The sequence below is a fragment of the Colletes gigas genome, unplaced genomic scaffold (genome assembly GCF_013123115.1).
Source record: "Colletes gigas isolate AHSC1104 unplaced genomic scaffold, ASM1312311v1 Colletes_gigas_Sc00004, whole genome shotgun sequence".
NCBI classification, from domain to species: Eukaryota; Metazoa; Arthropoda; class Insecta; order Hymenoptera; family Colletidae; genus Colletes; species Colletes gigas.
The window spans coordinates 10435182-10457714 of NW_025106633.1; the positions used below are offsets into that span (position 1 = coordinate 10435182).

At 33.0% G+C, this 22533-nt stretch overlaps 4 protein-coding genes across 8 annotated transcripts; 2 read left to right on the forward strand and 2 right to left on the reverse strand.

The window, feature by feature from the left end:
• Positions 1-342: 342 nt before the first annotated feature.
• LOC122405346 (glycerol-3-phosphate acyltransferase 1, mitochondrial) lies at positions 343-13547 on the forward strand. Of its 5 annotated transcripts, XM_043410021.1 has the most exons (15): positions 1159-1947; positions 2016-2165; positions 2742-3333; positions 8630-8748; positions 8815-8993; positions 10500-10655; positions 10732-11126; positions 11210-11633; positions 11750-11921; positions 11996-12180; positions 12264-12447; positions 12509-12732; positions 12795-12905; positions 12994-13186; positions 13258-13546. In XM_043410021.1, the coding sequence occupies exons 3-15, from the start codon at positions 3272-3274 to the stop codon at positions 13443-13445; spliced, it is 2592 nt and encodes an 863-aa protein (XP_043265956.1). In that variant the 5' UTR covers positions 1159-1947; positions 2016-2165; positions 2742-3271; the 3' UTR covers positions 13446-13546. The 5 variants fall into 5 exon arrangements, with proteins under 5 accessions (XP_043265958.1, XP_043265956.1, XP_043265959.1 ...); XM_043410024.1 differs by lacking the exon at positions 2742-3333 and having other exon boundaries at positions 2016-2090; XM_043410023.1 differs by lacking the exons at positions 1159-1947; positions 2016-2165; positions 2742-3333 and adding an exon at positions 343-489.
• Positions 13548-14032: 485 nt separating this feature from the next.
• Positions 14033-16645, reverse strand: LOC122405060 (tektin-3-like). Its single transcript, XM_043409545.1, has 9 exons — positions 16598-16645; positions 16178-16332; positions 15860-16111; positions 15312-15544; positions 15092-15201; positions 14874-15022; positions 14565-14787; positions 14341-14495; positions 14033-14243 (listed from the first exon to the last, which is right to left on the reverse strand). Exons 1-9 carry the CDS (start codon positions 16643-16645, stop codon positions 14033-14035), a joined length of 1536 nt encoding a protein of 511 aa, XP_043265480.1.
• A 176-nt stretch (positions 16646-16821) lies between these two features.
• LOC122405062 (V-type proton ATPase subunit S1-like) lies at positions 16822-18889 on the forward strand. The gene is made up of 3 exons (XM_043409546.1): positions 16822-17187; positions 17266-17622; positions 17702-18889. The coding sequence occupies exons 1-3, from the start codon at positions 16918-16920 to the stop codon at positions 18263-18265; spliced, it is 1191 nt and encodes a 396-aa protein (XP_043265481.1). The 5' UTR covers positions 16822-16917; the 3' UTR covers positions 18266-18889.
• A 128-nt stretch (positions 18890-19017) lies between these two features.
• LOC122405059 (heparanase-like) lies at positions 19018-21973 on the reverse strand. The gene is made up of 6 exons (XM_043409543.1): positions 21201-21973; positions 20567-20880; positions 20238-20484; positions 19801-20160; positions 19280-19724; positions 19018-19217 (listed from the first exon to the last, which is right to left on the reverse strand). Exons 1-6 carry the CDS (start codon positions 21265-21267, stop codon positions 19055-19057), a joined length of 1596 nt encoding a protein of 531 aa, XP_043265478.1. The 5' UTR covers positions 21268-21973; the 3' UTR covers positions 19018-19054.
• Between the last annotated feature and the right edge of the window lie 560 nt (positions 21974-22533).

Below are 22533 nucleotides of genomic sequence, written 5' to 3' on the forward strand. Positions count from 1 at the left end.
TATATATACATACACATATATATACACACGATCTACACAAAATCGCACACTTCATTTCTTCCTTTTTCAATAAATATAAATGACAAGTTTAAAGGAATTATGGTATTTTTAACAAATTTATATTGTATATTAAAGTAATGTTTTCATTGATAATTTGTTACTATATTAACGTTAAGGATACGTCGGATTGTCAACGTATTTACATTCAAGTATTGTAAAATATTGAAAATCTACAAAGTTTATTACAAAATTTCACTCGAATTAACTAAATAAGCTGTTAAATATTTATAAACGTATATTCATAATTATTTCTTTGAACATCCGCTTCCAATTCATCGCATGTTGAATACATGCAACAGTCCGTAATTTATTGCAACGGGTAATGTGCCAAGTTTATTTCAAAGTGTTTACAAAGAATAACATGCGTGTTGTGTGCTTAATGTAATAATTTATATTATTCCAAGGATCTTCTTGAACCATCAACACAAGGTAAGTTATGATTTCGATGTAGTTTGACGCGTGCCGAGGAAAAGGTTATGTTTTATACTTTTATGAATTTGATGGTTAAGATAAGCTGAATTAGCCGAACTCTGATTTCTTATTAATGTAATCTAATAATTGTTGTGTTATATATCATTAACACTGCTACAATTATCTTATGATATGTCATATTTCGTACATGTATTTTTTAACAAAATGTTATTGTTTACCATTTCTTGTGTACAACAAGTTACTTACAATAATTTACAATCATTAATAGTAAAGATTATACGAACAAAATGGTATTAATTAAAGTATACTATGCCATCATAATACATGTTCGTAAATACTAATTAAAGAAAACCACAATAAGATTATCCTTTATGGTAACTGTTCATTATTTGTGAAAGTAGCGCACAGAGAAGAAAGTGTAGTTTCATACGAAATCGTGTTCTTTCGTGAGTACTCTGCTTACCAATGAATGTTTCTGGATGTACAACTAGAGAATCTTAATGTGTTCTTACAAATTGAAGCACAATAAAGACCAGCATAAAACGTTAATGGCTTTCAATAGGATTAATTTACGAGTGGCATGGAAGTAACTGGACATCAGGCTATACCGATTCGGTTACTCGAGAATGTTGTTTGTCGTATAAAATGCGTCGCGCAAATACATATACCGTATGTAGTAGAAAGGAACGATCGACGGTGCGTTCCATTCTTCTTATTTAGATCGTTTATGAAATCGCTTTGGTAATAAATATCGAATCTTTTGAACGGTCAAAATAACATTCGATCGTGTTGATGTGTCTTTGCAATCGGCCAGTGCGCGTGAAATCGTTTCTTGTATAATTTTAAAGCATTCGTTTTGTGTGCGTACATACACACAGCATCAACGAATACAAGTGACGAAAATACCGAATGGAATGACAATTATTTTCTTTAATCTGACTAATAATATAACTGCGAAAGCTTATTGGTTGATCGAGAGTAACGCCACCGTTACCCTGGCTACTGCCATTAACCGTGTTTTATACTTTTGCAGACGATCACTGATTTTTACAATTATTTCCAAGTCGTAAACCAATTCCAATCACCTCTATCCGACATTGATGTACGACCGTGTTTTTAATAGAAAGAAAGGAAAGTGGCACCACAAAACTTATTATTCAACGTTGACAGTGAATGTTATTCTATCGCGTATACCACGTGGTCCTTGGTGCGTTGGATGCAGTTATGATTCGACCTCTGCGGTGGCCGTGTCGGTTCTGGAATGAAATCGAAACTGATTTTTTGTTTTTCTAACGATCTTCTTCACGCAACGTTTCCTATCCAACTTTCTATAGGAAACATCCGTAACGACTTTGTTATTACGCATTTCTTCGAAAAGTGAGATTCTATTAATCACGATAGACCATCAGTTTTCGCGGTTAAAATCGTACGAGTTGAAACGTCATCAAAATTAAGGTACAATTTATTTTTGACCGAATTATACCGTGAATATTATTGTTTGTTAAATAAAATCTTGGTTCCAGTGAAACATCAAGTTCCGTTTACGTTAACGAGTGATCGAAAATATTGTAACATCTTAATAAGAAATATCGTTTTACGTAAGATATGCATCTTCACTGTCAGAGTTGCGGTTGATTATTAGCCGATATAACAATAATTTAATTATAAATACAGTAAGTTGTTGCATATGAAATGATTTTTAAAACTTCAATTCAAACAGTATTTGTATTACTGTTGTCGCACAAAAAACTACGTATATGAATATTCTGGACGGAATTTTTTCGTAATTCGTGTAACGGGTAATGAAAAGCGAAGTTGTTCAGTGTGGAAACTGTTGGTAAAAATGATTTAACAAGTAAGATTACATTTAAATTCGTATACGTAGTATGATTAACCAAGCCTTGATGCAGACGAACGGTGCGATATCGCAGCGATTCTATGTTTTTCCTTCTCTCGCAATTGAAAACAACCAAGACAAACAATATCGTCGTTTCCATGTGTCTCTTGGTTGTTTTCAATTGCGAGAGAAGGAAAAAGATAGAATCGTTGCGATATCGCAACGAGAAAAGTCGCTCGTCTGCATCCAAGGGTAAAGTTAGAAGAGCAAAAATCGAAAGGTACAGCACCCCTAGCGGGCACCCCGGAAAACAGAAAGTTTCGAAAGACATTTCATGTGCTCCAACCTTTTGACAAATTCGAGACGAATAGAAAACAGATGCGTGACATATTTTTCCGTTTATTTTGATCAGAGTTATTTAAACAATCCAGAAGATTACGCATGTGCTCCGGTTGCACGTCACGGGAACGCGTTTCGATGTTGCAGGCGTCCAGGCGTTCCCCGTTGTAGGCAGTAAAGCGAGTCAGTGAACTGACCTCGCTGAATATTGTCGGCGGTTACTTAACGTATTGCGGTAGAAAGTCGTCGACGATTGTCGCGGGCCGATGCAGACTTTCGTTACATCGTATTGCTTTGAAGATTCGAGAAAAAACGGTGCCGGTACTCGGAGTTAACGATAACGTTACCGAATTCGGATCTATGGATCTCGTCGAGGTGGTCAACGGGGTTTCTTTCACGGAGATTGACGCGCGGATCAAAGTTTACGCGATTGTCAACGTCCGTGATCGAATGGAGTCGTGATAAACGGTGATCGAAATCATGAAAACGAGCAGTTGAGTTCGACGCTCTTTTAAGGACTAACGAGAGCCAGCCAGCCGTGTTGCTTTTCTTTTTTTTTTTTTTTCGGCGAGCGGTGCATCGCGCGATCCACGACACGTGGAAATGGACGGCCTTGTTGAAATTTTCCTCTTCTTCGGAGTTCTCTTCTATTTTTTCAACTTCAGGTAACGTATAACGATCATTCTTCTCGATGCATGCCACGGAAGAATACGCCGGTTGCTTTCCTCACACTCTTCTGTAAAACGATTCGCCCGGAAGTCACTTACACATATACGACAGTTTTGTAATTTTCCTTCATTTACATTTGGTTTCAAAAGACTAGATACACTCTTATAAATGTGCAGTATTATAGAAGAATAGTGGCCAAACGTTGTCGCAGTATGAACCATATATCGTTTGTTAAAAACACTTGAGAGTCGCATTCTTCATTGAACCTAACAGTGTATACCTTTTTAAGAAAGTAGGTTTATCATCATTTCTTTTCTTTTATTATTTATGGGTTTGTAGTTGGGACCAGGGTTGTGCCTAGGTCCCGATTTTAACGCTCGGTGCAATAATGACACGGCACCGTTTGTTCATTCGTTTTCTCTTAGATATACATATGTACATTGTCACATAAGTAAGTTTTATTATTATTTTTAAGGAGTTAATGATACATGTGATTTTATCGTTTCCACATTAATATTTATAATGACGTTCTTTTAGTAAACAAAAATTATTTTTTGTTGTACCAGGCACACGATCAAATACTTTTTAGCAGTAACGTATATGGGAGTTTTTGATACATTGATACATTCATGAGAAAATTTTTATATCGAATTTTTAGAGAAGAAATCAAAGTAAGTAAAACCATTTTTATTTATATGGAGTTTTTACGCGAATTATCCGAACGTTAAAGTGTTTAAAGCAGCTAATTTAATTTTTGTTTAATCTGTTAATTGCAGACGATATTTTTGTTTAATAAATTGTATAATTATACCGGAGCTGCGATAAAGATTTCGAAGAGTCGCAGTTTGGCCACTATTATTATTATAGAAAATACAAGTTCCGTGGCTATTGCACTGTTCGATAATAACATTTCGAAAAAAATAATATTTATTAAATTCTCAGAACAAGAAAGCATGTAAGAAAACCATACTTCAGAAGAAAGGAAAGCATGTTACATCGTGGAATAAAAGAGACGCTTCCCGTAATGATTTATTCTTATTAAGGAAAAGGTCTCCTAATCTAGAGAGCGCTAAATAATTGGCGTTTCTTTATAAATTTATTAATCAAACACTGATAATGTTAGCATTCGAAAAATTTGCATACTCGGCTACGAACACGTTTTTGTTTCATAAAGAAATATTAACTTTTTCAAGTGACATGTTAAGCGGTTAGGTTTGATGGAAAAATACGCATATTTAACGACCTTGGCCCAAAAAGCTGACATAGTTTCATGATTAGTATCAGCACTATCTCATTTCATTTCTGAGAGTCAGCATCATCCAACTCATTGAATTTATAATTTTATCAGCGACGTTACTTATAACGTTGATCATTTTTCATTTTGCTTTTTGCGAAACGTAATAAACGATAGTAAATTTTGTTTTAGTTCATCTATTATTTGTTTCTTTCTTATATATCAGCGTGACTGATGTAAACTGATTAAATATGTATACTTACATTAGTTAAAACCGCATCTGTTTTTATTATTATTACATTTTTCTTTTTATCTCGATGTTACCACGTTTTTACTCACACTGTTCATCTGGAAAAGTTTTTATAATTTTGTTGTTACGTAATGACACGGTAGCAATATGCCAATTAGTCGAGTGACTCTGGGGTAAAAATTAGATTTACATGCATCCACTGTATGGGTTGCTGCAGAGCTTGTGAAATATCGAACAAGATCATTTGAACAGACAATTCTCTAATTACTCTGATCAGCGTATCTTCGTTATACGAAGATACGACCTTTAAAGCAAAGGTTTCGACCTTTAAAGCGAATGCCATTCGCATAGAGCATGTTTGATAATTCGTTATTTATATTTATTGCGAAATTTCAACTTACAAGTTCACGCGAATTCGAACAGTTTTTGGAAATGTAGGATATTATGAAAGTTTTTAGATAATTTAGCAACGATCGAAAACGAATTAGTTGTCCGCATTAAAGTAAACGATTATCGACAATATCGTTAAAATATTGGCAAGCCGATAAAATCATTCGAATTCCCTTATTACAGAAAGTTAGTTAATACTTTACTTTTGTTGTAACCGTGTTCTTTTGTTTTAGAAAACATGTAATGTTCCTCTCGAATCGAAAGATACTGGTATAAATCAATAATATTTAACAACATAGCGTTTGTATTCCATGATTTAAAGCTAAAGGGAAATATCTTCCAACATGAAACCGTTTTATCGAGTAAATTAGTCTGTCAGTTTGGTATTCTTTGTTAATCGAGCACGTGAGTTCTCAGTGGGGATATTTTAAATGAATTTTCTCTGAAAAGAACTCGTTCTACAATTACGACTTATCGTTACACGAGCGAGGCTCGATTATCAGTCTATCATAAAAATTATTTTCATTTACGTACGAAAGACTCGATTTAAACGACATAGTAACCGAGAGCAAAAAATAAACTGTTAATCGTAAAACGGTTTCGCGAAAATGATACGCGCAGCAGCAGCAAGCCTTGCTCCCGATGACCTGGCTCCAGAGATAAATATCATAGCGCACCTGCTTAAAAAAATTAGCTCAGAAAAAAATCCATGCGTTTCGCATCGACAATTTTTCTGTAACATTGGTATCACGTTCGAAATAATGACACGTTTTGCACGTATCGGGTCTCCCGTCTTGATTCGATATTTTTTTTTTTTAGCTTCGGTATGTCCATAATTTTATAACAAAACAGCAGAACGAAACGTTCGGTTTAAAACATATCGGTCTGTTTGTCAATATAGAATAATGTACAAGAAAAACGTTGGCAAAACTTTTATCGAAATATGTATATACAAATTTCGAATAACGAATAAAAGGTAAACAGCTTCTTATCCGTTGTTGAAACTTTTGATTTTGATTATAGAATAAAATATACCGGGTGGTTGATTTTTCATTTATGATGGAATAAAATTTTTTCAATCCCTAATATTACGCACGTATTACGCGGTACATGGTTAATTAATCGCTGTTATCATGCCCACTTCGGACAAAAGAAGTTTGTTTGCTGTATTGTATACATATATGTACGTACATATGTAGCCATTTAATGCCTTTTAAGCGGTTATATCGCGATATTGTTATCGCATTGGACTTTGCCAATTATTGTTAATGGCCTCTAAACTCCTCGTGCACATTTTGTCAAGAAAATCGTTTATAAATATAAGAAAAAGAATAAATTGGTACAGAAATTATTATTATTGAACACATGTCGATAAAGCGGTGTTGCTCGTCTTCCGATCGGTACAACGTCCGGAGTACGGGACCCCTCGACTCGATGAGTCGCGTTCGACCCTGACAATGGAGACTGTATAGAATTATGTTTCTTTTTATTCCATTTTATCGTCGATAAACCTGTCTTCGTTCTCTCGCTAATCAGGATTTTATTTATGCTACTAAAAATCTAAAAGTCTATTATAGACAATCGATATACATACATATGTATACGTATAGGGTGTTCGACCACCCCTGGGAAAAATTTTAATGGGAGATTCTAGGGGCCAAAGTAAGACGAACAATTAAATTAAAAAGTTTCAAATCGTTCTGGAAAAATTATTTTCGGTTGCGGGGGTCGATAACAATCATTTTTGGTCATTATATGTACCTCCGAAATCCTATCCATTTTCGAGAAAAAAAATCGATTAGGTGCTGAAATTTTTCGACGAAAAAAAAAAATTTCAAATCGTTCTGAAAAAATTATTTTCGCTCGCAGAGGTCGATTGCAATCATTTTTAGTCATTACACATACCCCCGAAATCCTTCGCATTTTCGAGAAAAAAATTCCTGACCGAAAATCTAATGCGAGGCCAGAAATGCCCCCCCGAAATTTTATGCGAATCTTTAAAATGTCATAACTTCCGAACGGATAGGGGGATTTTAATGTTTCAAAGCGCAAACAACGCGTATTTTGCTGAAGAATATGTAGAAATTCTAAAAATATTCCGAAAATTGTTCCTTAACCCCGTAAAATAAGAAAAACTCCATAAAAATGGTCCAATTTTCAAATGGCCATAACTTCTACAATAGTGAACGTATCTCGTTGAAACTTTTTTTCTAAAGTAGAGCTCATGGGTATCTATAAAAAAGTATTAGACAACTTTTCTGTAGGGCGTCGAATAAAATTACTAAAAATTAGAAACGAATTTTTAAGAATAATCGACAGGGGGTAGGTGCCTAAATTTTTCGACGAAATTGAAAAGATTCGAATCGTTCTGAAAAAATTATTTTCGGTTGCAGGGGTAAATTGCAATCATTTTTGGTGAATAGACGTACCCCCGAAATCCTACCCACTTTCTAGAAAAAAATTCGAGAAGGTGTGAAATTTTTCGACGAGAAAAAAAAATTTCAAATCGCTCTGGAAAAATTATTTCCTGTTGCGGGGGTCTTTACCGAAAATATACTGTGTGGTCGGAAATGTCTCGATCAACAGATTCGTCTTATTTTGGCCTCTAGAATCTCCCATTAAAATTTTTCCCAAGGATGGAAAAACGAACGATTCTAATATTGTAGAACGGAATCTGAGTGTACATATTGTACTCATTTACCTTTTGTTTTTCAAATTTAGGAAAAGATTATCGTAGTATTTAAACAATTTAATTGGTAATTAAAACTATTAATCGAGGCCAGAATTTCGTGTAAATGGTTGTGCGCGCCATGCTTCAATTAAATTAGTTTATCTTCCACGCAACCTTTAATTTTCTGTCGTCAGATTCGTACTAGAATATTTGTTGCTCTGTTCGCTGGTTATTGTGCGACATTATTGCGTTTTACCGATAGACGTTTATTATGTTGGCTGATCGTGGAACAACGCGTGCCAATAATCCAACGTAGAACTCGAGGGGAGACACGATCGAAAAAAGGAAATCGCATCCGTAGAATTCACTGTTGCACTCAACTGTATCGAGCCGTTAAAAGTGTCGGAGATCGACCGTGAATGATGCACGGTGGCATTCGAGAGCAACGTCCGTGAAATTGTGCTTGTATTCTATTCGCCATGCCTGATGAAATTTACGATGGAGAGTCATTAATGAAAAGGAGATTGGGTTTCCTGCTTAGTTCCATTCAGAAACGTTTACGATATCAATTTATAGTAAATTAGCACGCGCGTAGATTAACCGATGAACATTTTTAAATAATGGAAACCAGACTGTGTGAAAAGGCAATAATATAATACAGTCGTGAACGATGTCGTTTAAACGACGAATTAACAAAATCTTTATTTATTTTCTTTCAAAGAATTAATATTTAAATGTGATCCATAGGGCTAATAACATGGTGGACATAGTTTCGACGCGTTTGCAAGAGGTATACGCAAAATGGGAGACCAGAACGGCAGTGAACAGAAATCCCGAATCGAACACAACCCGATTTTCACTGGAAGGTAAGATTTTCTTCTCCGATATAGTTATTTAAAGGCTACGATCTAATAGAAATTCATACGATTCAGAGCTTCGTCGAACGGGCCAGCAATTACACAGGAAGAAGATACAAGATCGGGAACAAGCGAAGAGGATTCGGGAAAGTTCCTTGTTTAAAATCAAAGAGACAGAACCATTGGCTGCCTTTGTTAAAGAAAAGCCTTCGTTTTTACATTATTGCTGTAGTACTTGTACTCCATCGTCTAAAGTGAGTTTGCTGTATAAATAAGGTTCTATTTATGATTATGTAAATTCCAAGGAAGATAAAGTATTATATTAAAAACACTTGATCTCAATATTGCAGAAAGACTTTAACGATTAGAACAAGGTTGAATAATTTCAATATTAATATAGAAAATTTTATTAACTCACTTAGGATCGATAATCCCTGAATTTGTCGTATCGAAAAGAAGCAAAGTAAAAATTGTATACAGTAAACAAAGAGTCGCGCGCGGACGGTCGGCAACACGCCGACATCGCCCGTTCACATTCCTACAACACTAAAAGTATATTTAGCTTAGGAACTTGCAACCAGCCTACGTGCAAAATTCTGAATATTACGGTTGTACACGTGTACGTCTTTCTTTGCGTTGTTCAAAGTTACCAGATCTACGTTTTCTTTGTCCTAAATTGTATACGTAATTCGTCAAGTTTGTTGCATCGGCCAAGTTTCATATACAATACGTTTCGATTTAATGTACTCATGGTATTGTTACGATGAATCGTGTTTTACGGTGACCACCTCTCATCGTATACTGGTATAGTCACTGAAACAGTAAAAGTTGAACATTTATAAAATAACTTGAAACAGTGATGACGGATAATATAGTTGAAATATTTTAAACGTACGTCTAAAAATGTAGTGATAGAATGTATGTGTTCCGATTTAAAAAGAAAATAGATATTTTTATTCGTAGCATGTAGGAGCTGCTGTACGCTCGTCAGTGCAATTTAAATTTTATTTATCGTGCAGCATAAATCTGACATTACCTAATTAACACGCCATCTTTCGACGCGCATTTAATTACGTAACTGCTGCATCGGATACGGGTCAATTCCTTTGATGAATAGAGTAATTACAGACTGCACGTAATCACGCACGCACAATACGTACCCTATATACATACACATTTTTTAAATATTACATAATTTCATTTTATTTTCTTTCGTGTAGCTTCCGAGTATACATAGAAAGTATTACTTGTAATACTAGAATAACTAATAACTGTGATCATCGGAGATGTAATATACGATAAATTGGGGATGTACTCTTATCGGACACATTATAATGACTGTTGATAGAAGCAATGCATTTCCAACGAATAACGACTAATTGTTTTCACGGTTAAATAAACTAGTTGGATACATTGATGTTCATTTTATTGCAATATTATGTACCAAAGTGTATCGGTAATCGTCACATTAGTAATGATAATTCGTTTAAGCGCGCTATAATTTAAAAAAATGAAACGAAACATGTACAAAGAACCACGTGGTCATTTCTCACGATGGTTGCGTATCATTGTAGTTCGTGGATACCCGGTAAATGTAAGTCAACCAGAAATGGTAAAACTATTTACATTTAATGCGTATATCTTCCTTGGTGTTTTTCAGAGTCGGATTAAAAATATTAAAATAGTAATTTTCTATAAATTTTTGTCGCCCGTGTTTCTCGGATTTTTTATACATTCATTTTATTTTTATATCATTACAGAATTCATTGGTGAATACGATCAGCAAACAGCATATGCCTTTTGGTTTAAATATATTGGTAATTAATCCAGGCTATACACTTTTTTCTAAAGTGTTTTACTGTATTTCACACGTTTATACTCGTAAAGAGTACGATTATACAAGAGTAACGCAAACAGTAAGTGTAACAGATTTAAAAATATTTTATCTTTATATTATATTCGTACAGTTTATAGATGAATTTTCTTTTATAGGTGTTGAACGATGAAAGACTAAAGGAAGCAATAAAATTAACTGCTTGGGAGTCTGTTAGTAATGAAGGTACTAGTGAAAAAAAAGCTTTGGCAATGGCAAAAGCTAGAGCCAAGACGATATTGCTTGACATGGAAAGCAAAATAAGCAATGTTTTACTTAAAATAACTGCATGGATTCTTTACAAATTGTTACCATGTTTTATACAGTCTGCTATAGTATTACCTTCTCAAATAGAAATGTTAAAAAAGGCAAATGATACTGGCCTTCCATTGGTATTTCTTCCCTTACATCGTAGTCATTTAGATTATATTATGATTAGCTTCATTTTATTAATGAATGAAATCAGAAATCCATTGATCGCGGCTGGAGATAATTTAAAGATTCCATTAGTTGGGTATGTTATAAGAATAAATACTTTATGATCTTATTCTGTTAATGTTTTCTTGTATTATCTATTAATATGTGTGTATTCGATAGGTGGCTTTTGCGAGGTTTGGGTGCATTTTTTATCAAACGTCGGATTGATCCTGTTCTGGGCCGTAAAGATGTTCTTTATCGTGCAACTCTTCACACGTACATAATGGAAAGTTTAAAAGCCGGTCATAATCTAGAGTTCTTTATAGAGGGTGGGCGAACAAGAACTGGTAAACCGTGTATGCCGAAAGGTGGCATTTTGAGTGTCATTATTGACGCATACATGGATGGAACTGTCGAAGATGCACTGTTAGTACCTGTTGCAATGAATTATGAGCGCCTCGTCGATGGGAATTTTATTAGGGAACAGCTAGGCCAACCAAAGAAAATGGAAACGTTTGGGTCCACGATTAAAGCTATATGGTCAACTGTAAAAGGAAATTATGGCATTGTTAAAGTTGATTTTTGTCAACCGTTTTCGCTTAGGGTAATATATAGCTTTAATCATTTTCAACTATTTTTTATTTCAATTTACTAGAATCTTTACATTTTTATAAATCACCCGTTATAATATAATAAATAATTTACCTGTTTAATGGATAGGAAATGTTGAAGTCTTTCCAAGCTCAGCAAAATAAATTGACTACGAAAAAAGTAGCCCCTATCGAGAAACCATTAAAGTCCACAGTGTCAAGCTCATCGCTTTACGGTACCGATGTTATCGTAGAAGAATATCGACAGTTAGTAGATAGTATTGCACGACATGTTGTATACGGTAAGAGGGTAATTGGGTTTCAACAATACGATATTCTATTAAACAACACATTATAAACATAAAATTATTTTTAGATTGCTCTACCTCAACACCGATAATGTCAACAAATGTTGTTGCATTTTTACTTCTAAATAAATTCCGAGATGGCTGTACTTTGGACAAGTTAGTCAAAACGTTTGATTCGATAAGGCAAGATTTAGAGTATCGTAATAAAGATATTGCATTCTGTGGAGAAAGTATCGATATTATAAATCATGCTGTTAGTAAAATAATTATGTTATTAATATGTGTAACATGTATATTTTATTAGGATAAGTAAATGTATCCTTATCTATTTTTCAGTTAGATATTTTGGGCCCAGGTTTAGTGAAACAGCAAAGACAAGAAATCGCGGAAGCAGTTGATGATCAATCAATAAAATCTGATGTTATTGCAATCCGTCCTGTATCGATTTTGCCAAATGTAATCGAACTGTCTTATTACAGCAATACAATGCTAACGTGTTATGTTATGGATAGCATAGTAGGTAAGAAAACACAACGATTTCTAATGTACTCAATTTTTTAATGTATTCAACACATTTTCAGTAACAGCTTTGTACGCTGAATTGAGATCACAGATCAACGATCCGGTAGCTATTGCTCAAAACAATATTACAGTATCTCAAGATCTCTTAATTCATAGATCACTTAAACTTTGTGATATCTTTAAGTACGAATTTATTTTTTGCAAACCATGCCAAGAATTAGAGCATATTGTTGTAGAAGCTATAGAGAATCTTTCATATACGGATATCATTACTTTACAAGAGGTATTGTATCCTAATATAATTATTCTATCGACTAAACGTTAATTGTGTCGATTATTTTATAGGAATGTTATTTGGAAGAAGAATTGTGGAGTAGGAGATACGCGGAAACGTTTGATGATAGTTCGGACGAAGAACATTTTAAGACTAATAAGGCTAAAAGTATTCAGTACAAAGTAAGCTGTTTTTTTACAAATGTGGACAATATATTCGTTTGCTTTTAAAACGGTGATTACAATTTTTGAAAATTTTTTTTTTTAATAGCTGAGCTTAGTACCGGAACACGCAAAACGTATGGAATTTTTTCACACGTTGTTACGACCTTTAGTCGATACCTATACTTTCAGCGCCTTTACTCTTAAGAAATTAGTTGGACGATCACTTTCTGAAAGAGAACTAGTTCATGAAGTTTTAAACGAACTGAAAACAAATTTAGATCGTGGTATAGTAAATTATGGTGAGTAATAATGCATGGCACTGATTATTAACATATAATACAAAAATAATGTTAATTTTGTTACAAAATAGGTGAGAGTTTATGCGTGGATCCAATAAAAAATTCCTTAAAATTGTTTGAAAAATGGAACGTTTTGGAATGTCACACACAAGAGAATATTAAACTTTTCTATTTAAAAGATGAGTATGATACAGACTCGGCAGTAACAAAAATCTATGATACCATAGCAGGTTTTAAATGGATTAGAAATGTAAATTAAAAAATGAACTATTTAAAACGGACAACTTCTATAATGTACTATTTTTTTATAAAAAAGATTGCTATAAAATCTTGTATATACTGGTTTTCAAATATTAAGTAAGATGTAATTTTAACGAAAACACTGTTTATTAGGACATGTGAATTCGAAAATTTACAAATTGTTCTACAGATAAGTCTTGGTAAATAATTCATAAAGTCATAATACTGTACAGTTAAACTTTAAGTTTGAGTTATTTATTGTATTATACGTACAAAGTCTTTATATACATGGTTAATGTGATATTATTATACATCAACATTAAAATATTATAGATTTATAAATCTTTCGTTAATAAAAGTAATCTTACATACTTTCGGTTTGGGTATTGATAAAGTCTTCATCAACGTTAACAAACGGAGATACATTTCAACGAAAACAAATATTTTTAATACATTTTTATTAAAGAGCATACATAGATAATTCAGTAGCAAATTTTATACAAGACATTTACGTTTTATGTATACTATTATACAAAATAAATACAATAATATTAGTCTCTAGTTTTTAATACATTTAAAATTAGAAATATGTTACCAATATATAATTTAAAACTTAATAACCGATGCGATTGGATAACTTCTTCGCATACTCATGCATTTTTCTCTATCAATAAATAATGCATCGACTTTGGATTTTAGATCTGTCTCCAAATTAGATCTAGTACATAATAGTTGCTGATGTTGTGCTTCGAATCTTTGTAACTTCAAATTCATATCATTTATCATTGAATTTATAGTTTCTACTTCCTGTATCATTCTACAAACCCATGTCAAAACATTGGATTAAGCGCAAAAATAATGTAAAAAGGAACGATTAGATTTTGTATAACTCGCAACTTTTTTCTTCGTCGTACCTGATTTGAGCATAATCTTTACATAATTCTGCTTCCGGTCGATGTGTTCTACCTTCAAGACGGGTGTGTGCCACTTTCAAAGCAGAACTTTTATCTGCAATGGCTTTTTGCATCAATTGTAAATTTTTTTCAATCTCAAAGATTTCTTGTTGAATCTGTAACCATAAAATAGAAATTAACTAGTTATAGAATGAGAACTGGCTCTAGTTATGCTCAATCGTTACTTTATGTAAATGTATTTGTAATTTTTCTTTCGCTTCAAGCATCTCAGCGGCCCTTCTGGCCAATGCATTGTTCGTATTGCCCCATGCCTCCCACATTTCATGTCCAACCGCGTTTATAGCTATTTCAATATCGCTTTGCAGTTTACTAGATTTTGACCTTTCCGTCTGTGATTTTTTTACAACGTTATTGGAAGCTTCGGCCCATGACTCTGCTTGCGTGACGCTAAATGGAAAATTTAAAACAATGCATGTCGTGCAGTCCGTGACAATGAAATCGGTATTCTTTAAGTCAGATACTATGTTTCCTACCTATTATCATATTTTTCAATACCACCATAATACTTTAAGCCGCGACTGAAATTATTCATTTGGTGACACGTTATATCAATTCCAAGAGCAGTTTCTTTATTTTTTATGTCGATCTCTAATTGATTTTGCACAGCTCTACTATTTGTAAGCTGAACACAAAATTTCAATAGAAAAATATGCTCTTTAATTTGTAAAACATTTTCTATTTTTTAACATACTTGATTAACACATTTATCAGTAAAGTGTTCCAATTTATTTTGACAATTCCTGATCACCTCCACCTCTTTTAGGAGAGCATGTTCAACTTGATCGTGAACCAAGTCGGAACCTATTTGCGTTTCAAGACGTAACAATCGCTTTAAACGAAACAACGGAAATCGATCGAAAAATGTTATAAATAACATTATTTATAAGTTTTAAATGCATTAATTGAAAAACCTGTCCTAGCTTCTCGATAATATAAACATTCTTGCGCTATGTGCAATTGTCCTTCTAAGCTTTGTATTGTCGTTTGTAAGCCTCGACGGCACTCCTGCATCTTTTTATTTTCAATTATCAATCGTTCTAACTCCGAAGTCACCTCGTTTCTCCAGAATGTGGTGTCCGTAATTCTTTCTCCTAATTTACGGCCTGTTTCAGTTTGACCATTTTGTACTTTCTCGTCGGCTTCTCTAAAATTACATCGATTAATGTTAACACGCATTACATATTGCTTTGATCCTTTGACGAGTATGTACTATCGGGCTAAATCATGCCAAATAGCGTATGGTCGTGCATGTATCTTATCAGAATAATTTACTAGATTGTTAGTCGTTGTTATTATTATGAAATTATAATAAAGTTATTTTCTATTTATCCTTTTGCGCTAAGGAAATCGCACGAAGCAGCATTGTCTGCGGAATGTATCTATCTTGTCGAAGAAAATTTACTCGTCAAAGGATTGAATACCATTCGGTGGTCGGTGAAAAACGTTGCAATCATTTTACCGCATCATACGAACAGTGTCCTGCCGTAAGTTTTCCGAATAATTTCTATTGCTGTTCGACTCATTGTAAAGCTTCAGTTGGTTTTGTACCCATTCGTACGGACCGTATCTTGTGAAGAGTGCAGCTCGAGCTGCGTGAGCCGGATTTCGATCGAAACCGGTCACTAAATTTGGAAATCGCAACGATTCCGTAGCCATTCCATTTGGCATGTAACAAGTATCTGACAACAAGTTCGTCACAGGTTGTGCAGGCCTAAAGTAATTACAGAATACGATAACTTTTTTTTAAATAGGTTCAGTGTTTGTTTTATCTGCTTACAAAGAAAATGCTTCTACAATTTCATATCCCAAAGTAGGACGCCACGGATGCGGTTTTGGCGTTTTATAAAATTCTCCAACCCTGATCGGAATTGGTGGTCCAGCAATTTGTTCCATACAAGGCAATACTCCCACTGTACTCCATGGTTGGAGTTGCTACAGTTATAAGAAATTAATGCAATTACTGAAATCCAAAGAGATAGAATTCGTTTCTGAGAGGGATATGGTTAGAGAATTTTGAATTTCAACTCCGTCCGTCTTAGTAACGTACTTCTGTTAGCATTTAGTTAACATTTATTTTAGTTTAATAGCTATCGTAATGTCAAAGCATCGAGAGGATAAAGTTGATATTTTTAGGTATAATGTGTACAACGAAAGTAAATATTTAAAAGGTTAAGAACCACTGCTACAGTATACAAACCGAATACATAACAGTTTCTCTCGTCTTCTCCATTTTGTTACTATCCATAGCTAACTTGATAATTTAAGTAACAATATATCAAGAATATTTAACGTCGACGAAGATTTTGCTCGTACAAGATACTATTTAAATATTAAATTTGACGAATGCGACTAAATTAAAATTTTTGAAAGGTGTTTATTCAAAAACCGGAAACAAACTCATCACGTGACGTTTGTCATATGATTCCAGTTCTAGTCAGGTGCTCCGCTGCCTTCTGCTCGATTCTGGGTCGATCATTACTGATTTGACTCGCCCAAATCTATTTCATCGAAGACATCATGATAAAGTTGCATAGTACTTTTAGTTTCGTTTTTACGTTAATCGTTGTGTCAGAAATATCACCGTTACACGCCGAGAATGCTGTACCTGTATTATTATGGGGCGGTTCAGCTAATTCTGATTCAGGAATGAATGCAGTGAATCCATTTTTAAAAACTACTCGCGATGAATTCGATTCATTTCTACGTAAAAAATTGGAAACATCACCCCCCGTCCTTCTTTATGTAAAAGATAATCTGTGCGTCGAAGATTTAGTGAAACACAAAGAGGTTAGTATGCGCGTACAGTTCTCAAAGACGTTTGCTCCTAGACTCGAATGTTTATATTGAACATTATTAACGTTTCAGAATCTTCATGCAGTCACTACCGGCGATTCGATGAATTATTTTCCTGCTGTTGAAAAAGCTGTAAATGCTGTTGAAGATTTACCTTCGTACAATCAAACTTACAATGATTACATGGATTCGATATCCGAAGGACAATTATCGATTATGTCGATTAGCAATTTAGACATAATTCCAGAGACGTATAAAACAATTAAAGATTCCAGCCCTACGTTGATAGCTATTCTCACAGGAAGATCGTGTAGTTATAGCCGTTCTGAACGAGTAAAGAGAGAAACCGCTGCAGAGAATAATTCTACCGCTTTTATTGTTGTGTCGAAGAGAGTACTTTTGTATTCTAGTCAAGCACTGTCACTAAAGGTACTCGCGAAACAAATTTTAACATTTAATACATTTTCTATAGGTAATAATTCTAAAATAAAAATTGTATATATTGTAGCTTCCGGACAAAAACGATACTTTAGAACTTCCGATTAAACATTCAAGTAGCGAAGAAGGAAAAGGAACAAAAGATTCTCCATTGATATTACAATTGCAATTCAACGAGACCGATTCGTCGATAATTAAACACAAGCTCGCTTTAAAATTTGAAGTTAAGAGTGCAGGATATTATACTCTTAAAACAATTAATTACGAAGGAATTAATAACACAAACAAAATAAGTGATAATCACAGCCTTACGACGAATACAGATATTGTCTTTCCATCAACATTTTCTTATCATTGTTCACGGAATATTGTTTTCCAACAAAATTCTACTGTCCTGAAAATTACAGATTTTCAAGTACAAATTGATGCAAAGCCAACTACAAATGGAAATACGTTTAGCGATGCATACGATTGTGTTGGTTTTACTACAATTCCAATTTGGACAGGAATATTTGTCACTGCCATATTAGCTTTAATCATGATTTGGGGTCTTACGATGATCATGGACATTCGTACTATGGATAGATTTGATGATCCTAAAGGAAAAACAATTACCATTTCGACTCAGGAATGATATAATATTGTCAAATTAGTAAAAAAAACGTTCTTATGTAAATATACATCGTAAGTAGTAATTACTCGATAAATTGTCAGATTGATTGTCAGTTCCATGATGATGATTGGAGTCTCTTTGAATACCATATATTGTTTAAATAGATTTGGTTGTAACGATCGATTGATTTTAATTTGATGTAATAATATTACATTATGAAAAGGTAAATTTAATCATTCCAATTACCTAATATTACGTTTTTTTCTTCAGTATTTTTATGTTATGTATGATACTATTTCGTTTCCATAATATTTATAACGAGGCCGTGCATAAATTGTAGGAAAATTTACTTTTAGAACGAGAAAAGAAGTACATGATACTATGTATTAGAGTATCTTTCAATTAATTGATCAGTTTTGTGATATACTAATGGTTAATCGAAAACAGCATGGAGTTTATAAAAAAATTCGTATGATACTTGTTGTGTATATTATAGTGTATTTCGCGTTGACTGTAAGAAACATGTAAGCACAATTTAATGAGGTACACGTACTTTATAGTTCAACCGTAGTTACCAACATATACATACAATTCATTGATATAGATGAATAAATACATACATACGTACACACAATACCACATAAAAGATCATTTAAATCTTTAATTCTTTTATTGATTTCCATTACTTTTTTCTTTCTGTATGAGAAGATTGTAAAAATGTTCTATGAGACCGTATTATAAACTTTTAATATATGAAAAACATATAATATAAAACGGTTGGTATAATTGCGTTAATTCATTAAATAATACCTATGCTTTACATGCTGGTACCTCTGCACCGTGTATTACAATGAATATCATTGAATAGGGTGGTAATGGAATTGCTTGCGTGGGTTCTAATATTATAGGCCAAAATGTTGGTAAATTTTCATTTGGTTGCAATTTTAATACTTTTCCATTCATCTTTATAACTCTGAAAATAAAAGAAATAGGACAAAGCATGTTATACATTAAAAACTAATTATCGTTACATACCTTGATCGAAGATTATCAGAAGTAAGTGCATATAAAAAGATTTTAGCATTTCTACGAAGCACAGGAAGAATCCCTTGAATAGTCACAGAAACAGAAACTTCACCTATATTCACGCCATATATTGTAATTGCTGAAACTCTGTTAATTAATGCTTTCTTAGGAGTGCAATGTGCATAAAGTCGAACACGGTCAAAATTGTTTGCAGATGTTAATTTTAGAACCTTCTCCGACACAAAGTGCTTATAAACTACGCTAACCCACCAATCTGGATTAGGTATAAGATCAGGTCCCACCATAGCATAATTTTCACCAAAGAACGACTGTCTAGTAACAACATTTAAACCTGCGCTAGCGCTGTACCCTAATTTATCAAGCCATAAAAATCCAGCCACAAATCTATCTGACAATTCTGGAGCACCTCCACCGTAAGCTGTACTTGTTTCTGCTGTAAATGACAATTTGGGGGGATATTTTAAATCTGAATCTTAATTCAAATATATTAATACGATACAACCACATACATAACCACATAGGAATATGTTTTCCCGATAAGTTGATCGCATCTTTCATAGATTTAATTTCCTTCGATAGATAATTAAAGGTGGAAATATTTATAAAATCATCTACTCGAGCTTCCCTTCCGTTAAGATAATACTGATGCCAAGTAACGTAATTCACATTGTCTTTATCATTTTTTAAAAATATTTTTGCATAATATTCTCCTGTACTATGACTATCCCCTACATGATTTACTTCTGGACCAACAAGAATACTTTCATTATATCCTAATTCATTTAATAATTCTCTTAATCGATAATAATCGTTTGCAAGTTGTGTAGCATTTACTGTTCTATTAAATACATGACGAAAAGAATTTGGTTCTGAAATAATTTTAATGCATTAATTACAATTAAAAAATGTTACTAAGTTGAGATAGAATAACAAAGAATAACTTTACCATTTCCTAATTGCCAATCTAATTTCATATATTTATCTTTGGCGAATAGAATAATATTTTTGGCATTAGTAGCGTCCCAGGAATTATTTTCAGATCTGATTAATACATTTAAATCGAAAATCATGCGCAATTTTGATTTTATCGCAAAGTTATATAAATTTTCAAAATCTATGTCAGCTATGGTAAAGTTACTTATATCTTGGTCATCTATGGGACTGATTATTTTTTCATGAATTATTTCCATTGTCTATATCGATAGATTCGTTACAATTGGATTAGTAAAATATTCGGAATTTTTTAAAAAATGTACATTAAAAAATTAATCGAACCTTATTGAAATATAGACAATCTGATGATGTACCACCTATTCGAACATAAGCAGGTGCAAGATGCTTTGCCAAGTTAATAAATTTTTCATTCGCAATTGGTAGGTTCTCTATATTGCGAAGCAAAGATGTATCCAGGCCAAAGGACAAAAACTTGTTTGATACTATATGTAAAGGTGAGCGTTTTAAATTTAAATAAAATACATGAATATTGTTCGTTTCATATATTGTGTTGTTAAAGTTCCATGCTGACAGTATTAAAAATGTCATACAAACACCTACTACAATGAAACTAAAAATGGGGCGTAATATTGACTCTGAAATTAAAAAGAATAGAAATACATGAATCAATAAAGAACATAAGCTAAAAATAAATGACCATATAATTTGTTAAAAGCGTATATATGTAGGTATATTCGAAGTTTAAGCTTTAATGTTTAAGCATACGTATTGTAATATAAAACTTGGCAATAATTTTATGTGCCAGCAATGAAGAAACGGCGTATAAAAACAGCAATGTGCAAACGTTTATAAAAAACTGTACTGTTAAGTGCATGGTTGCTTAAATGCGATATACATTGTACAAAACGCCTTTAAAAGATTATAGTTTGTATTTAATTTTAATGGAATGACTTACGAGTACGAATTTCACCGAGTACCTCGTACTGATTTTTACCTCGATCGTTGATAACAAAGTAACTCATAGTCTTAGAAAATTATTTCAAACGATTTATTAAATATTCCTATTTGAAAAAATAAAAAAATACGTTTATTCAAAAATGCAATGTTCGTTTATAGCAACCACGATGTCCACGAATAAGTGAACGACCGTAAATTTTAAACACCAAATGCCAGGGCTGAGTGTGTTATAAAAAGATCCCTGTTACACATATTCGTATAAAACATTACTAATTTTATTAAGCAAGTAAGATTTGTGTAAGATTTATAAAATATTAAGAACATGTAATTTATTATAATCGGTACATTTACTCTTCGAATGGTTTTTAAAAAAATGAATCAGTATTTTTAAGAGCCGTTTCCCGAGGATGATGTCGAATAATTTTTTCGTTGAACCTTTTTATTTGCTACAAAAGAATTACGTTTTCGTGCATATTCGCGTATCGAGTTCTTACAATTTGAGTAAACATTTTGGTCGTGAATCGGAAAGGAAGGTATTTTTTTATGAGCATACTTTTTCTTTATAACGCTACATCCAGGTTGCAATTGTTCTACGCCAAATCTGTATCTTTCCTGTTTAAGAACTGTAATAATTATATAAAACAGATATGCCTGGTTTACGTATTTTATATAATAGACTTTAATTTTTCAGTAAATAATTCTATTTATACATGTATTTGAAAGCATTATCAATACCTCTCGACGAAATTTGTCCAGATATTGAATCTACGCTAGAACTTGATGACAGAAAAAGTAAAAATCGACTTCGATGTACAGCAATACGATTACGATAAGAAAAACTACGACGACGTTTCTGTTTCTTGTTTAATTGCTGTTTTGATTCTGAGCTACTTAATTCGTCTTCGGCCCAAAATGACCTATCGGTATCGTCCGGTGATGGCGGTATTGGTATTGAAGACTTAAAATATGTATCTTTGAATATAAACAGTATATGTATATTATTTTGTATATGTACACGTCTTGACACTTACAGTTTTGTCAGATTGTCCAAATGAAAAATATGGTTTATTTGTATTCTCTGGTCGAGATCGTATTTCGACAGATGTAGCATAAGACGATTGATTTTCATAACCTTCATCATCATCAGAGCTGTGTATCATTTTTCGTGTATCACCGCTAGCATAATAACCCATCACGAATGTTACGTAAATTTTCAGAACTACTGTAATTGTAAAATCTTAATTTCTAAATTTTTTTCCATAAATATGACTATACTGGTAAATTTTTATATATTTTATGAATATTCAAAATTTAAGTGCTTAAAGAGCTAT

Bases quoted from the DNA above. Each gene is read 5' to 3' on its own strand.
- LOC122405346 (XM_043410021.1), top strand. From the start codon at position 3,272: ATGGACGGCCTTGTTGAAATTTTCCTCTTCTTCGGAGTTCTCTTCTAT. The intron at 10,656-10,731 runs GTAAGTGTAACA...TTTCTTTTATAG, and splicing joins ATACAAGAGTAACGCAAACA to GTGTTGAACGATGAAAGACT. The intron at 12,906-12,993 runs GTAAGCTGTTTT...TTTTTTTAATAG, and splicing joins CTAAAAGTATTCAGTACAAA to CTGAGCTTAGTACCGGAACA.
- LOC122405060 (XM_043409545.1), bottom strand. From the start codon at position 16,645: ATGGATAGTAACAAAATGGAGAAGACGAGAGAAACTGTTATGTATTCG. The intron at 16,112-16,177 runs GTAAGCAGATAA...TAATTACTTTAG, and splicing joins ATTGTAGAAGCATTTTCTTT to GCCTGCACAACCTGTGACGA. The intron at 14,244-14,340 runs GTACGACGAAGA...ATGGGTTTGTAG, and splicing joins AAAGATTATGCTCAAATCAG to AATGATACAGGAAGTAGAAA.
- LOC122405062 (XM_043409546.1), top strand. From the start codon at position 16,918: ATGATAAAGTTGCATAGTACTTTTAGTTTCGTTTTTACGTTAATCGTT. The intron at 17,188-17,265 runs GTTAGTATGCGC...TTAACGTTTCAG, and splicing joins ATTTAGTGAAACACAAAGAG to AATCTTCATGCAGTCACTAC. The intron at 17,623-17,701 runs GTACTCGCGAAA...TATATATTGTAG, and splicing joins GTCAAGCACTGTCACTAAAG to CTTCCGGACAAAAACGATAC.
- LOC122405059 (XM_043409543.1), bottom strand. From the start codon at position 21,267: ATGAGTTACTTTGTTATCAACGATCGAGGTAAAAATCAGTACGAGGTA. The intron at 20,485-20,566 runs GTTCGATTAATT...CTATCGATATAG, and splicing joins ATTGTCTATATTTCAATAAG to ACAATGGAAATAATTCATGA. The intron at 19,218-19,279 runs GTATGTAACGAT...TTTTATTTTCAG, and splicing joins TCTGATAATCTTCGATCAAG to AGTTATAAAGATGAATGGAA.